General features: G+C 45.6%; 1 protein-coding gene across 1 annotated transcript in view; it reads left to right on the top strand.

The window, feature by feature from the left end:
- The first annotated feature begins 228 nt into the window (after window positions 1-228).
- The window catches only part of NXN (nucleoredoxin), a 159,340-nt gene continuing 142,760 nt past the window's right edge, over window positions 229-16,808 (top strand). The window contains exon 1 of the mRNA XM_023244495.2: window positions 229-721. Coding sequence (XP_023100263.1) covers window positions 350-721 — 372 coding nt within the window. The 5' untranslated portion in view covers window positions 229-349. The remainder of the gene's footprint in view (window positions 722-16,808) is intronic.

Genomic DNA, 16,808 nt, shown 5'->3' with positions numbered 1-16,808 from the left:
ATGCCCTCAGAGTGGGGCGTTTCCGGCCAGCCTTCTTGCTAGGGCTCTTTCCCGAGCAATTCGGCCACGCGGTGGAAGCCTGCGCGGGATCGCCAGCTGCAGCAGATTAGGGCCCAGAGCGCGGCCCGGGACAGCCACGGAGGGGGCGGGCCGGGGGCGGGTCGGAGGGGCGGGCAAGGGGCGGGCCCTGGTGGGCGGGGCTCTCTTCTGCCCCTCGCCCGCCGCCCGCCTCAGCCGCCGCCGCCGCCGCCGCCGCCGCTGCCGCCGCCGCCTCCGCCCGCCGCGAGGACCGAGGGAGCGGGGTTGCAGCCGCCTGCCCGCCCGCGTGCCCGGGCTGCGGTGGGCCAGGATGTCGGGCTTCCTGGAGGAGCTGCTCGGCGAGAAGCTGGTGACGGGCGGCGGCGAGGAGGTGGACGTGCACTCGCTGGGCTCCCGCGGCATCTCGCTGCTCGGGCTCTACTTCGGCTGCAGCCTGAGCGCCCCCTGCGCGCAGCTCAGCGGCAGTCTGGCCGCCTTCTACGGCCGCCTGAGGGGGGACGCCGCGGCCGGGCCGGGGGCCGGGGCCGGGCCGGGGCCGGGGGCCGGGGCGGCCGCGGAGCCCGAGCCGCTGCGCCGTCTGGAGATCGTCTTCGTGTCCTCGGACCAGGACCAGCGGCAGTGGCAGGACTTCGTGCGGGACATGCCGTGGCTGGCGCTGCCCTACAAGGAGAAGCACAGGAAGGTGAGCTGCGCGGGCCTCGTTGGCGCCCCTGGCCTCGGTGCGCAGCCCGCGCGTTCGGGGAAGCGGGGTGTTCGCCGGCCCCACCCGCAACACGCGGGCCCCTCGGCCCCGCTCCTGTATCTTTGCACACGCTTCCCCTCGTGTCCCTTAGTGTCGCCTTCCTCTGTCTGTGCCCGCCTCCGTCCGAGGATCCCGCCGGGTTGGGGCTCCCGCGGCAACTCCTCGGTGCGGGTGCCAGGCCGCGCCCCTGGGGGAAGTTTGACACCCCCAGGCCCCCGATCCCGGCTTCTGTCCGGAGGAGCCAAGAGCCAGATCCCCACGCGTCGGGAGCCTTGCTTAGTGGGCGGCTGCGCCGGGGGTCCCGACCCCGTGACCCCCAACCTCCGCTGTGGGCGCGGGGAGGGGCTGTTTCCTTCCCTCAGCCTCCAGACTCCCGGCGGATACCTGTAGTGGTGGGGGGTTGGAGCTCGCCCCCTACCCATAATGCCCAAACCAGGAAGTTTCCTCTCTCTGAGAGGAATCTTCTTTTCAGGGGACCCCTTCCCCCGTGACCCGGGACTCCGAGGCCAGGCCGCCCCGTGCCCCGGAGAGGCAGCCGCTGACCGTGGCTTTGGGTGAGAAGGGCGCTCACTCCTCTCCCCTTCTCCCTCCTCCCTCCGCCCCCGCGGGCTCGACTAGTGGCCACCGGGGAGCTTTTCATTGTCTGCCTGTCCAGCAGTCCTCCCCAGATGCCTCTCAGGCGCAGGAACAGACCCGTCTTTGCAGGTCTTAGTTGCTTGGTCGGTGGGCCACTGTCGTCTGGGCACACTTCGAAATTAAATGCTGAACTGATCCCTTAGGTTAACTGGGAAAACGAGGCTTTGGGGAAATTTATACTTCGCTGTCAACTGCTCATTCCCAGCATTTTGCTGCTGAAATTAGTTTGGGTTTTTGAGTGCATCTGTTGGATGAAGCTGTCTGTTTTAATAAAAGGGATTCAGGAAATCTTGTCATAAATCGAAGCAGGAAAAGTTTTGGAGCGTTCTTGCTTAATTTGTATGCGTGATGCAACGTGTGGATCCTGCACCTTCCCTTTCTGAGGAGAATCTTAGTTTATGGAGTGGACAGGAGAAGAGGGGCTGTTCTGGGGGTGTGGAGGTGCCCCTGGGGAGGATGGTAACGGCATGCCATGTGTTTCTTTTATGTCTACAGAGTCTTGTTGAGAAGCATGATTTAGATTTAGTAAGACCAAAAGGCTTTATATTGTGACCCCAAATGCCTCGAGTAAATCATCTCCAAATAGTGTGAGGTGCGGACTTAGGATTTAAAGCATGAAATACAGTTTAACAAATACAGTTTGTAAACTTCACATTGGAAAAACATGAGCTCACTAACCACACAGAGGCAAAACTTGGCATTTTAACCACTTTTTAGGGTGATCTTGCTCATAGTTGGGTTATATACTTGATAGTGCATGAATATGAATGGCCAATCCTTTTTTGCTTTAAAAATATGGGAATTCTTTGTTTTCCTTGGTGGTGGTTTTTATGATCCTTTTGGGGAGACATAATATTCAGAAAGTGATTTACCAAAAAATATTTTTATTGTTATGGCAAGTTTCTATTGTATATACCATTATGTGTAAAATAACGTCCTTATTGGGCAATACACATGATTTCTAGCTCATGCGAACATGATGGGAAACTGTTATAGACCTGAGGCCTGTTGTTTTTTTTTTTCACAGTGGAGGAAGTAAATTTGCTGGATGGTAAAAACATGGAGCAGATTGCGATGTTTTCCAAATACTTAAAGCTTTTTCTTGAAAAAGGAGACTATTTCATATGCTATATGCCATGCCTGGTTCTGTCTGCCGGGGCTAGTCCCCTGCACACACACACAAAGTGGCCCTAGTCTGGACCCGCCGATTCCACCAGGATGAGAGTCTGGATGACACAGGGCAGACCCTCATTTGAAAATACAGTTCAGAATGCTGAACATGCCCAAACCATGGTGCATAGCATCTTAAACATTTATTTGTCGCTCGGAGTTTTTCTGTCTCGCATCCTCTGGTTCACTTTGTTGTGTAAAACAAATCCAGTTTTTGAAGAGGTAGTTTCTACTCCTGGATGTTCATGAATAGGCAACTCAAGGTCTGTCTGATCCCGGAAACCATCCGGAGTGATATGCCAGGTAAAAAGACTCCAGCTGTGTTTTTTATGGAAAACATATTTTCAGAAATGACAACAGCTATGTACTCCCTCTGAAAGGAATTATTTTCTCCCTTGAAACCAAAGAAAGTAAACAATTCCCTTTTTTGTAAGGTTGAGTTTTTGTCTCTCTGTTTGAAACTGAGATGCTTAGAAGTCTGTGAGCTTGTAATGGCAGTTTCGTGATAAAAACAGGGAAAAGCCCAGGGCATCCCCAGTTCAGGGTGCTGAGCGGTGAACGCTTACCTTTTTGCTGATGGCCCCTGTCCATGTTGTTTCGCCAACTATAATAGTTTCAAAGAATAGAATTTTGTTTTACACTGAAGGGCAAACCAGAGTTCCAGATTACTAAGTTTTTTAAAGTTCTCGTTAACATTTGTTCCTTCAAACCATTCATATACTTCTTCCCACTGGGATAACAAAGGATATGGTTCTAATTAGTTATTGGCTGGCATTTCTCTAAAGAAAATTGAAAGATTATGGGGGGAAAGAAAATGCCGTGTGGTATTTTTTTCTTCTTTTATTAATTTCCCCTTTATGTAGTAAGAAAGTCTGGGGATGACCATATATGTTAGGCTTGCATTTTGCCTGGCTCTGCTCACCTTGACTGAAGCTGTGAGAAAACAGCAAATAAAAGGACTCCAGCATCTTTAAACAAAAAAAAAAAAAAATGCTTTATGGAAGGTTGTCCTGTTTCTGCTTGCTTTTGTGGTAGGTGCAAAAATAACTGAAGCTTCATTTTTTTGGCTTCCAAGCACACACATATAAATAGCTGTATAGAAATTGTAATTAAATGATAATAGAACTTTGCCTTTATAAGAGCAGTTTTGTCAGGAAACCTATAATCTTGAAGTCAAGGCAGTTGGACTTGTTTTAATAAGTAGGTTTGCTTTTCCTTTTGTTGGGAGACATTTTTCAGATTTCCGGAGAGAGAGAATGAAATGAATGGTTGGAAAGTGGTGATGATTCGGACTTTGGGAATTTGATGTGTTCCTTCGGGTGGGGATAACTTACTTTGCTGGCCGAACAGGAGAGTGGATCCCCAGGATCTTCTGCTTCAGCATCAGAGAGGGCAGCACGGAGTTTGGTTTTAAAGCCACTGGACTTCATTTTGCTTGGGCTGGATACCTGATGGAATACATTTGGTCAGTGTGGGTGCACTGACATCAAATGGTGCAGGACCACTGGTCTTAGACAGGTTTGCCTGGGTCTGGCTTGGCCCTAGACCTTCCTGCCAGACAGAAAGGAAAAGAGAAAGTTGGGGCCAATGAGTGGCAGTCAGGAGGCTCTGGTCCAGTCTACCTGCTCCGGTCTGCCTGCTCCAGTCGGGGGAAGGGGAATCTTCCTGTTTCCCTGTCTGGGTTGTTTGCTCTGGGTGGTTCTTTTAGTTCAGACTAAATCAGAGGTGTGGCCTACAATTCACTGGAATCCCTTTGGCTCTTTGGAATGGGGGAAGGTTTGGTACCAACCCAGGCAATCTTTTTTATCTTTGAGAGAGAGACAAAGAGACAGAGTGTGAGCCAGGGAGGGGCAGAGAGAGAGGGGGGCACAGAATCTGAAGCAGGCTCCAGGCTCTGAGCTGTCAGCACAGAGCCCGACACGGGGCCTGAACTCACAAGCTGTGAGATCATGATCTGCGCCGAATTGGATGCCTAACTGACTGAGCCACCCAGGCGCTTCCCCCTGCCCTCCAACCCAAGCAGTTTTATAGCTCCATCTCTCCCAGCTCATCTTCCCTCAAATCCCGATACCCTGACCACTAAGAGAATAACTTCTAGGACACTGACAGACCACTTTCATGGTGCTAAAAGCAGAAAAAGCACAGCTTTGAAGATAGGGTTTTCTGCCTTCTGCAAAAGGAGCCTGGATCAGCCAGGACAGGCTCCCTCTGTTCACTTTGTTTCCAGGACTTGGATCTGTCTAATAAAAGACAACAGTCCAATTAAAGTAATAAAAGCAATTTTCCTTGAGAGGCTTTTTCCTTGCTCCATTATTTGTAATGTGCTTTTTAATCTTTCATTTTTCTCTGCATAATGAAGACGTCTAATATATAGTAGGTAAAAATAGGGACTGATGTCCACCTGCCTGAGTTCAGATCCTGGCTCTGTCATTTGATAGCTGTGTGACCTTGTGAAAGTTACCCTACGTGTCTGTGCCACAGGTTCCTTATCTGTAAAATGAGATGATAATAGCATCTGCCCGGCAGATAGTATGTGCTCGCTAAGTGCTAGCTATCGTTAAAAAATTCTCATGAAATCTAGTAATTCTTTCATCTCCTGAGACTTTGGAATATATCACATTACAGAATTGCGGTTACAAGGTATATTTTTTAACTTTTCAAACAAATAACTTCTAAGTGTACAGGGGGGTATGGTGAAGGAGTTGAAAGAATTGCCCTAGAAGAGATTATAATTGAGGAGAAAGACCTGGAAGAATGAAGCAATGAAAGCAAATGAATATTTAGAAAATACTATTCTTGGGGTTCCTGGGTGGCTTATTAAGTGTCCAATTCTTGATTTCGGCTCAGGTCATGATCTCACAGTTCATGGGGTTGAACCCTGTGTCTGTCTCTGTGCTGATAGTGTGGATCCTGCTTGGGATTTTCTCTCTCTCTCTCTCTCTCTCTCTCTCTCTCTCTCTCTCTGCTCCTCCCCTGCTCTCTCTTTCAAAATAAATAAATAAACTTAAAAACAAAACAAAACTGTTCCTTAAAGAACTGGTAGTCCTGAGATTTACTGAGCTCCATACTCACATTTGCCAGTGAAACTTGAGACATCAGATCAATGAGGCCCAGACGGGATAAAGGGTAACAACTTTAAGATGATGAGGCACCCTTCTTGAGAGAGATTAATTACGCACTTGGTGCTGGTTCTGCGGTTTGCCAGAGCTATTAGGCGCGTCTGTCGCTGATCCTGCCCTCTTAAATCCGGGCAGCGTGAAGGTTGTAGGGCTGCTGCTCTTTCAGCTTGGGAAAGGGATGGTGCCTGCTCTCTGGAGCAGTGGAGACTCTAACACACCCTCTAACACGGCCACCTCCCTTCCTAGCTCTGGAATGCTGTAGGATAGGTTTGCCCAGACTTGTAGCCACTGCGCCTTACGATTCAGGCCTCCAGTTAGGGACTCAGGCCTGACTGGCTAGCTGTTCACAGCTCTTGCTGATTGATAGAGGTTGGGATGTGCACCAGAGCACAGAGGAAAGCTGTGGGTTTTGAGGTTAGGGTCATTGATTTCATTTACCCTCCTTTCTCCCCCTCCCCCACCCTCTTTTTATCACTCTTCCTTTTGGTTTTGAGGCCTTGTTTTAGTATCTGCACAAATTTGAAAAAGGAGGCTTTGTGTGATACACAGCTGGGGTGGGGACTGAGTAAGTCGCTCTGTGTATGGGAGGTGGAGGGGGTCTTTTTTTATTTTTATTTTTGATAAGGCTTGGGGCTCTAGGACTCTAGCTAGCCCCAATCTGAATAGACCAGGCTCCTCGAGGGATGATTTCCTTTCAAGCGGGAGAGCATAGGCTTGGCATAGGATATTTTCTTCTCTTTGCGTTCTCAATTCCCAGCGGTGCTCAGTGTTAACCACCAGAGTGCTTACTTTTCTGTATTTTATTAATTTACCACGCTACTTATTCAAAGGCACTCGAAGAAAATGGCTATGAATTTGGAATCTTTTTGCTGATCCTGGCTCTCATGAGGTTCTCGCGTACTGTTGCTTTATATCTGGCTGTTATCTTAAAAAGAAGTAAGAGTTGGGGCGCCTGGGTGGTTTGGTCAGTTAAGTGTTCGACTTTAGCTCAAATCATGATCTTGTGGTTCGAGGGTTCGAGCCTCACGTTGGGCTCTGTGTTGACAGTTCAGAGCCTGGAGCCTGCTTCAGATTTTGTGTCTGCCTCTCTCTCTGCGCCTCCCTGGCTTGCACTCTGACTCTCTCTCTCTCTCTCTCAAAAATAAATAAACATTCCAAAAAAAAAAAAAAAAAATTAAAGCTGATGGTGTGGAGCCTGCTTAGGATTCTCTCCCTTTCTCTCTGTCTCTACCCCCACTTGCTCTCTCTCTCAAATAAAAAAAAAAGGGGGGGGATGGGGTGCCGGGTGGCTCAGCTGGTTAAGCGTTGAGCTCCTGACTTCGGCTCACGTCATGATCTCACAATTCGAGTTCAAGCCCCACATCGGGCTCTGTGCTGACAGCATGGAGTTTGCTTGGGATTCTCTCTCTCTGCCTCTCTCTCTTCCCCTCCCTTGCTCATGTGCTCTGTTTCCCTCTCTCTCTCTCTTGAAATAAACTTAAAAATTTTTTTTTAAAAACTCATAAAAAAATTTAAAAAAGAGAAGAGTTCTGAAGTCTCAAGAGACTTGCTTCTCTGGCACCCCTCACATCCACAGAGTCTTGCTGATGCGATTTCCTTAACACATCTCAACTCTGAACAATTCTTGCCATCCCTATCATCACGGCTTGAGTTGAGGTTTCATCTGGACGACTGTGTACCACCAGCAGCTTCTCCTGGGGCTCCTTGCTTCCAATCTTGATGCCTGGAATGGTTCTCAGACCATCTTCTCAAACTGCCTATAATCAATGATCAGTTTTATTTTATTTTGTTAATTTCCAATCCGTCACACACCAATCCAAGTGGCCTTACTAAGCATGACTCCTGTTGAGGTTGAATCACATGCAACTCCCCGCTAAGTTGACCTCACACAGGCTGGTCTCTGTCCTTTTCAACAAGAGGAGCCTGTTGATCACAGGCTTGGTTGTTGCTGCAATGTTGAACTGCTGAGTACTCATTCTCAATTTCTGTACTTACCTTGTTGGGGGCCAGTAGCAACTTATGGGAAAGCACTGGGTTGCAAACCTACCTTGAGCCTTGAGCAGCGCTGCTCTAGACTGTTTCTGGAATGGTCAAGTCCAAAATCACAACTTTGATCATATCATTCTCCTACCTAAGAATTCTGTAGTTGTTCTCCATAGCTTTTGGGGTCAAGTCCAAATTCTAGAGCATGGTCCCTGACTATTCTCCTGTCTCCTGTCTCACCTGCACAGTGTTCTTTTCCCTCCCAGCTGGCTGAGTTTGGAACTTCTAAACTTCAGTCCTGGTTCCCCTGTTTCCCTAAGAAGCTTTCTTGTCTCTTTGTCCTCTAGGTGGGATGATTCTGTGGGCTTCCATAGATCTTCTGCACAAATGCCCTAGCACTTAGGCTGTGTTTGTTTCATTATTAGACTGTAAGCTCTTTGAGGACGGAAACCAACCAAAGGGGGGGGGGGGGGAGATGATCAGTTCCTTAGGTGCTGAGACTATGTGATCACAGAAAAGCAGGCATGGGACTTTTAGATTGGGAACTTGAACACATGGTAGCTTCCACATCGTGTAAGTTGAAATGTGTGCTTTCACTATTGTGTAGCTTGATTTTAATATTTAATATTAGAGTTGAGCCTTAATTGAATTGTATAATTGTATATATCCACAGTATGTGGGTGTTTTTGTTTTTGTTTCTTAACGAGTGCTGTAAAAGGCACTTAAACAAGCAAATGGATGTGTAACTCCATTGCCCTGTAATTCTGTGCTCAAAAACAGGAAAAGACTTGGAAATGTCAAAAATCTTAGGCCATTAAAATAGTCTCCTATCTGTAGACCTATCATTCCATGCTTTTATGTTTCATAGTTTGTGTTTCTCCGGAATCTTTCTTCCAAGGAACTCAAAATGCATGCCTATTACATCTTCGAGCAACTAGCAATCAGTAGATACTAAACGTTTTAACTTTTCAAAGTATATTCGAGTTGGAGAATTGAAGCAAGAGAACCAATTATTAGATTAGGGTCACAGTGTTGGATGAAAGAGCTCAGCTGAAGTCCCTTAAATTCAACTCGGTCCTTTCTGTTTGTGAAATCGTATCTTACAAAATGTTCACATCAAACATTCTCTGTGGAAGAGGAGGGAGCTGAAAGTTCTCTTTTCAACAAATGGTTTTTGGTGTGGATTCACCCTAGATATGCATAGAAGACCCTGAAATAAGATAGAAGTAGTTTCACTGCTGAAAGCATTTGCTGTTGCCTGGAAGACAGGAGAGCCAGAACTTCTTTGCTGCTGCTGCCTTTCTGAGGTGGTGGTGGTGGTGGTGGTGGTTTCTAAGGGCCTTTTAATGATTTGGCTTTTTTTAGATCAGCCAGTGAAGTGGCCCCAACTCCCCTTCATCCTATGCAAAGCCTGCGGGCTGCTTTAGTGCTTTTTGTTCTGAGACAAAATTGAACTTCAGGTGTCCTGCCGAGATCCTAGGACTAAATCAGTCCTCCCTTTTATGAGGTTTTCAGAAACTGCTGTTCTAACTTCCAGTGAAATCTCAAACATGTGCTTTCTGCTTTATGACAAGTAAGAAGTATAGTAATTGAAAGTTGCTTGAGTGCTGTTATTCTCGAGCGAAACCCTGTAATGGAAACTTTTGTTCTGTGGCATCCATGATTAAAAGCAAACATAAATTTTCTGCTGCTTGCTGGTCGTAACTCTTGGACCAGATATACAGTGTATTTTTGTATGAACTACACTTAAAATCCTTTTCAAGAAACCATTTAAGCTTACAGTTCAGCATTCCTTTCAGTTACATCTTATCACTCCCCCACTCCCCATTGTCTTATTTCAAGGTAGACACCAATTACAGGTAAATTCAAGTAATATTTCTACGGTGAAGAATGCTTTCATCTCAGATCATTGTTGAATACTCGTAAAGAGGGTGTGGTGAGTTTTGCTGTTCTAGGGATAGGGTTTCCCTCTTTGTTTTCCTAGGGGAATTTTATCCAGATGAATCGGTTTTATAGAGTTTTACTTGTCTTTTTTCGTCAGTATGCTAGGGACAAAAATCTGAATGGAATCAGAAGATGTTGCCTTTTCCCCCTTTAAACGTGATCAGGTCAAGACAGTTTTCTTTGGGTCAAGACAGTTTTCTTTTGATCGTGGTGCCTCACAGCACAGCTGCCTCATCTGTTAGTCATTTTTCAGGGTTTGATGTGAAATATACAGATTGGGCAGAACAACCAGCTATAGGGAAAAATCACAGTGTTACCTCTGAACTCTCTGTGGATGGCAGTGAATGTAGGTGTGAGGATAGCGTTTTCTCAGCTCTGGGCACGTGCTTGAGTGACTGCAGCTTAAAAAAGCATTTATATCCACGGACCTTCACAAATTCTCCGCTATTAGAAGTGAACGTTTAAAATCTGTCACACGGTGGCTAAGAGTATGGGTTCTGGGTCTGGGTCTTTTGGTTTTGAATCACACCTTGGTGGATTTCTAGCAATGCGATTTTGGTGCAGGTTACCCAACTTGTGTGTCTCTAGGTCCTGGTCATTAAAATGGAGATAACAGTATCTACCTCATAGAGTTGTTGTTAAAGGGTTAAATGAGTTACTATTCAAAAAGAGTTTAGAACAGTGCCTAGTGCATGGTAAGTGCCCTTTAAATGTTTACCCTAGGCACTTCAATATTTCAGTTCCTGTGTTTTGGCTGTTTCAGATGACAGAAGAGAAAAATTCTCAGCTTTTCTTTCTTTGTATCACGCCTGTCCTCAGCACCTAGACTCTGCATCTAGTGGCCCAAAATGTAATCTTGTTTCTCCCCAGTTTCTCACTAGGACAGGGGTAGTTACTGGTCACTTGTTGATTTGATGACACACCATGCCTTTGACTCTGGGTAGAATTCTAGACCAGCTCTTTGACCATCTGGTTGCTCAGTTTTCCTGAACGGATTCTAATGGATTTACCTTTGAGCTGGGAGTGGGCAGCGGAGTCTGGGCTGTATATATTTCTCCTGCCATTTATTTATTTACTTTTTTGACTTTTTATTACGGAAAACTTCAGACATCACACCAGTAGGGAAAATAGCACAGTGAACCCCCTTGTACCCAGCGCTCAGATACAAGGATCACCAATTCATCATGCCCTCTCCCCCTCCCCTTCAGTGGATTTACTTTGAAGCAGCACCCAAGCATTGTATCATTTCCTTCGTAAACATTTCACTAAGTAACTCGTTTTTAAAACATTTTTATTTATTTTATTTATTTTAATGTTTATTTGTTAATTTGGGGGGTGAGGGGCCAAGAGAGAGGGAGACAGAATCCCAAGTAGGCTCCGTGCTGTCCGCGCAGAGCCTGACGGGGGGCTGGAACCCATGAACTGTGAGATCATGACCTGAGCCAAAATCAGGAGTCAGATAGCTTAACCCACTGATCCACCCAGGCACCCTTCACTAAGTAACTGTTAAAAAAAATCATAATCTATCATAACCTCAAAAAATCCGATAATCCCTAAATATCGGCAAATATTCACTCAGTATTCAGATTTCTCTGATTGTCTCCTAATTTTTTTTTTATAAAAATAATTTTTTTTTATTTGTTTGAAACCACATTGCAACTGGTAGCTATGTCCCTAAAGTCTTTTAAACCTAAAGTTTCTCCTTCCACTTGAACTTTCTCTGGGTCTGCCCCCTTGCCACATTCCCAACCCTTTCTTATCCATATTGTAAAGGTCTACAGAATATTGACTCTTGGGTTCAAAAGTGTCCTAGGCCCTTGTCGTTGAGACCAGGTGTTGGCCGCCTCCTAGTCCCTGGTGGCTCAGATGCAGTTCTTCAGAGGGGCTGCCCTTCTCCATCTCCACTCCGCTTCTCTCTGTGGGGGCCCTGACCTCTGGCCGGCTGCTCTCATAGTGACCTGTGATAGGAGGGCCACCCGCAGCTCTGGGTTTGCTTTCTGTCCTGTCAGAACCCCAGGAGAAGGAGGCCAGCTTTAGTCACCCTCCCATCCCCGGACATGTCTGATATTCTGATTGGCCACACCCGAGTCATATGCACACGTGCATAGCCAGAGGGTGGGGTCACAAACCAAGTGGACTGAACATCAGGAAAGGGGAGTGCTTACCAAGGAAAATGAGAGTGTGTTACTTGAGGGAGGGGACATGGAAGGACTGCAGATGCCCCCTAGAGTCATCTATGCCTAACCCCATGGCAGCATGCTCAGCAAGTGGTCACCCAGCCCTTGGCAGAGCATTTCTAGTGACCACAAAGTGCCATCTCCTTAGGAGGCCATTCTGACATCAGCCATCCTTGCCTAAGGGACTGGCCAGCCTTCAGAGACCTGCAGAAGTTCTCTCTCTGAAAGATTCCCATGGTCATTTGGCCATTTCTTACATGATAAGGGTTCAAGTTTCATCACTATCCTGGCTGTTCGTATCTGAGCCCACCCCACAAACCTGAACACGGACTCCAGGGGGCTCTGCCCGAAGCACAAAGGGTCAGCTTATCTAGATATTATCTGAATTTACATAATTACAGCTTGAGATTGTATTAGCTTTTCTGACAATCACATTACACTGTGTTGACTCACTGACCTTTTTGTCAACCAAAACTCCAAAGGCTTGTTCATCAGTTTTATACCTGAACAAATGAGAACAGAGTCCCAAATCATATATCTGTGATCCTTAAGAATATGTTTACTTAGATTTGATTATTTTCTGCAATCTGTCAGAATCTTTTTTGCATGCGTATGTGGTCACCCACAATAATCATAGCCCCTTCTGAGCTATGAATTATGTGATCCCTTGCAGACCTTCACTAAATCTGGGGATGGAGTCCCAGGTCACACCACTAAAGCCTCCTCCAGACTAATATTGGTCTGTTAGTTGTTGAAACACCTTAGAATCCAGCCAGTTCTAAATTTGCCTAATTATATTACTATTCAGCCCACATCTCTCCATCCAGTTAACCTTTATCATAGGAGACCTTAACAGATTGCTGGCTCTAACTTAGAGATTTGCCATTTCCCTTTCAAGGAAAGATAGTGTGAAATGATTTCTGTTTATAAAGTGAGCCCATGCTTACTTCTAAACTGATCACTTCTTCTCCTAAGTGTGTGTTTAATAACTGTAATAAGCTGTAGGATCTGTTGAAGGGTTGATGTCAGCTTCACCGATCTGTAGCTTGCAGAATCTCCCCCGTTTTGCCCATTTGAATGAAAATCAGTACTGCCTTCCATCTGTTGGTTGCTGGTGATGAAATCACTGACAGGTGTTAGGTGATCTTGTGGGCATATTTTCTCCCTCTTGGATGTAATTCATACCTTACAGGAAGAGGGTTGCGAGATCAGGTGGGCCTGTGTGGAGTGTTGGTTGGTACATTTGTTTCCTGCATAGAACCCTGTAGGGATAGCTGTGGCCAGAGACCCCTGTCAGAGTGTAATTGGGAGCACCCCATTTGACCAGGATGCTCAGATCCTGCGCTTTCTGAAGTCTGTGTGGCAGTAGTGGCTGCCTTGTCCCCATCCCAACACCTCCCTCCTCCCACTCTCTCATTAGGGCACTAATAGAGCCTGAGGGAGTCTTTTCCTTAATGCCATTTCTCCCCATCGGGCTAGGGCAGGATGAGAATCTGGCTGGCTAATTAAGTGTGGCATTTTGTTTCAAAATTAGCAAGAGACAGGAAACCTCGCTGCAAAGCAACCTTAGCGTCCTTGCAGGTAGATTTTTCGTAACACTTGACTTTTTAGAATGAATCACTCCATTTATTTTGAAAATTTTACCTTCTTTTACAAGGGACTTGTTTTCTTACCCGAGGGTGTTTGCCTGTTTAAGATTACACGTAAATCTGTTCTATCCTTTGCAGTTTGGTCCCTAAGAAGGCTGACATTTCAAATGTTAGGCATGAGGATGAATTGGCATTAAATGCCTTCAAACAATTTCCTGGGGGAAATCACTTTCCTAAATTTGCAGAAGGGCGCGGGCTTCAGCCCTTGGATGCACTGTTTTTACTTTTACAAATGTGCTTAAGAGTAAAACCCTACCTCGTACCACTTGAACGTCTTCTCTTTCATTTGGAGTCGTGGAAAGTATTAATTTGCAGCGGCTGTGGTGGAAACACTCCAGTTTTGAAGCGCTTTTTGAAGCGCTGCTTTCCTGCAAAGGTTCAGCTAATGACTTTTTCTGAGGTCATCTGAGCCTGCTTTTTGGTGGATACAACAGCCACAGAGACAGTAGTGACCAGGCGAGTGCAGATCCCCGGAACCAAACCTGCTGTGCCTTCACGAGGAGGCTGTTGGTTTGTACGCATCCTCAGCAAAAATTATGTCTCTGCTGCTCACGTTAAAAAGCCATTTATATTCCTTTACTCAGCATATACTTAAACACATTTTTCCACTTGTTAACTTTTTCCCATTTGCAAGAGAAAGCCAGGATTTCATTTTTTAAGTTAGAAAATAATCCTCTTTGTAGAGATAATCAGTAATGGTGTCGTATATTATTCTTCCGGTAAAAGAATAGGTGTATACCGCGGGTATGAATGTATATGCTTCAATATCTTTTATACAAGTAGATTTTTTTTTTTTTTTTTGAGAGAGAGAGAGAGAGAGCACATGTGCACACACAGGCGGAGCAGGGGAAGAGGGAGAGGGAAAGAGACTCTAAAGCGGGCCCCGAGTGGAGCCTGATGTGGAGCTCGATCTCATGACTGTGAGATCATGACCTGAGCGAAATCAAGAGTTGGACGCTCAGCTGACTGAGCCGCCCACGTGCCCCACAAGTAGATTTTTAGCATTTGAAATTAATTTTTGTTTTCTGAAAGGACAGTGTCTTCACATGTTAAATAGAATTGCAAATAAAATGAGAGGCATGCGGGGATAAGTACGTCTCACTCCCACTGCTGACTACAGCTTGCCTCCCCTGTAGCAGCCACCATGATCAGGTTCTTGTTATGTCCCTTCAGAGGTATTTTGTCCTTATTCAAGCATGTCCCTGATACACGCATATTTTTTTTTTTTTTTAAACCAAGCCTTTTAAACAGATCTTGCTCATATTCTTGGCTGTCCCTGACAGGTGCTGCTTTTTTCCTCAGGTGGGTAAAGACTAGAAGTGCCGTCGCATAGCCCTGTGGTGACTCTGTACTGTGCCTGCTGTGGTAATGAACCCAACATAGAGACAAGGAACAGAATTCCTCCCCTACAAACACCACTATCCCTAGAAGGAAAGTGGCTTCGCCTGACATGTTTGCTGAGTATGGTGGGCTAAGGAGACCTTGGAAAGCAGCTTTCCCGTCCTTGGAGAGGGGCCCCCCCTAGAACTGCCATAAAGCGCTCAAGAAGACAGTGTCTGTGGAATTTCCACTGCTGTGCCCTGCCGTTTGGATAAATTAAGAGGTTCATTCTCTGAGCTGTCATTCTTCCCTTCTAAGAGTATTCGGATTTATACAGGAACAAAAGACTTCCCCAAGCCGGGCACTTGTATTATGCTGTGTCTTTTGTGGTGACTAGTATTAGGCAACCTGTATTTAGTATAAGTTTTTATTTACTGAGTGTGCTGCACTCTTAGAAAATCCATCACCACCAGAATCCAAGGTTATGAAATAGATCAAATAAGGGATTATATCTGTTATTTTCATTATGGAAGGATTATTTTATTAGGCCAAATCGTTTTAGGTTGTGAGCTTCTAAGAGATTCAAAATGTGATTTCTTCCACTTAGAAAACTCCTTGACAACATCTTTGGAATGCATCAGTTGTTTCGAGAAAAATGTACAAATATTACATCAAAAGTCCTCTTACTAAATATCACACACAACTTTTCCACTTTCCTCTGAACATTCCTTATTCATTTCTATATGAGGCAGCTGAGAAAACTTATAACTCAGTTATAGTTCATGGATGCAAGTTGCTTATGAAAAATCAAAAGGTTGCTAGGGGAATTAAATAGGTTTATTAAATAGATTATAGAGCTTATGAAAGGCACACTTTGCAAAGATCCAGTGAACTTTAAAAGGGGACTTGGGGGGCCCCTGGGTGGCTCTGTCGGTTAAGCTCCTGACTTCGGCTCAGGTCATGATCTCGCGGTCCGTGAGTTCGAGCCCCGCGTCAGGCTCTGTGCTGACAGCTCGGAGCCTGGAGCCTGCTTCAGATTCTGTGTCTCCCTCTCTCCCTGACCCTCCCCCGTTCATGCTCTGTCTCTCCCTGTCTCAAAAATAAATAAACGCTAATAAATAAATAAATAAATAAATAAATAAATAAATAAATAAATAAATAAAAGGGGACTTGGGACGCCTGGGTGGCTGTCAGTTAAGCAGCTCAGATCAGGATCTCACTGTTGTGACACTGAGCCCTGCATCAGCCTTTGCGCTGGGCATGGAGCCTGCTTAAGATTCTCTCTGCCCCCCTCCCTCTGCCCCTCCCCTGCTCATCTTCTCTCTCTAAAAAAAATAAATAAAAGAGGACTTGACTTAAGAATGGAAGGGGAATGAGTGTTAGTTTAGAAGCAAGAATATCTTCTGAACAATTAGTCATAAATGCCGAATAAATGTATATCCTATAGGCCAGGACAAAAGTATAATGCTTCTTGCCTTGCCTTACCTTCGTGAAGGTATCCTTTAAAGCTGTGTAATAATGAACACTCTAAACGTTCATCATGGAATGGTTAAGTAAATTACAGTACTCAGAATCATGTCGAACAGCTATTAAAAATGGAGTTAATGACCTTTGCTGGAACGTAGAACTATACTTCAGATATTGTATTCAAAAAAGCGAGATCCCAAATTACACAGATACCATAATTACAGTACAACACTGTTTAAACAGATGCATAAGAAAGATTGCAGTAAATGCCCCAAATTGCTTATCTTTATGTTGGGGTAGTGGTGTCTACGGTGGTGAGTCTCTGATTTACAAATGTTCCGAAATGTGATCGCTTGTGTAATGAAAACATATGGGAGGAGATAATGGTGCTCTTGCCTGGAAAGGGTGTGCGTATAGTTTGTGAACGCTTTGTTTTCGTGTGGGTTCTCTTACCCCCTTTCGATCTGGTCAGGAGTTGAGTGGCATTTTTAGAAGATGAGGAAGTAACCTTGCTCACAGTCGCTGCCTTACTGAAGCGCCAACCTGCTTCCAGAAAGGCTTT

This window comes from Felis catus, chromosome E1 (genome assembly GCF_018350175.1).
Source record: "Felis catus isolate Fca126 chromosome E1, F.catus_Fca126_mat1.0, whole genome shotgun sequence".
Lineage (NCBI taxonomy): Eukaryota > Metazoa > Chordata > Mammalia > Carnivora > Felidae > Felis > Felis catus.
Note: the sequence above shows the minus strand (reverse complement) of the source record. Positions and strands in the feature narration are given on the sequence as shown.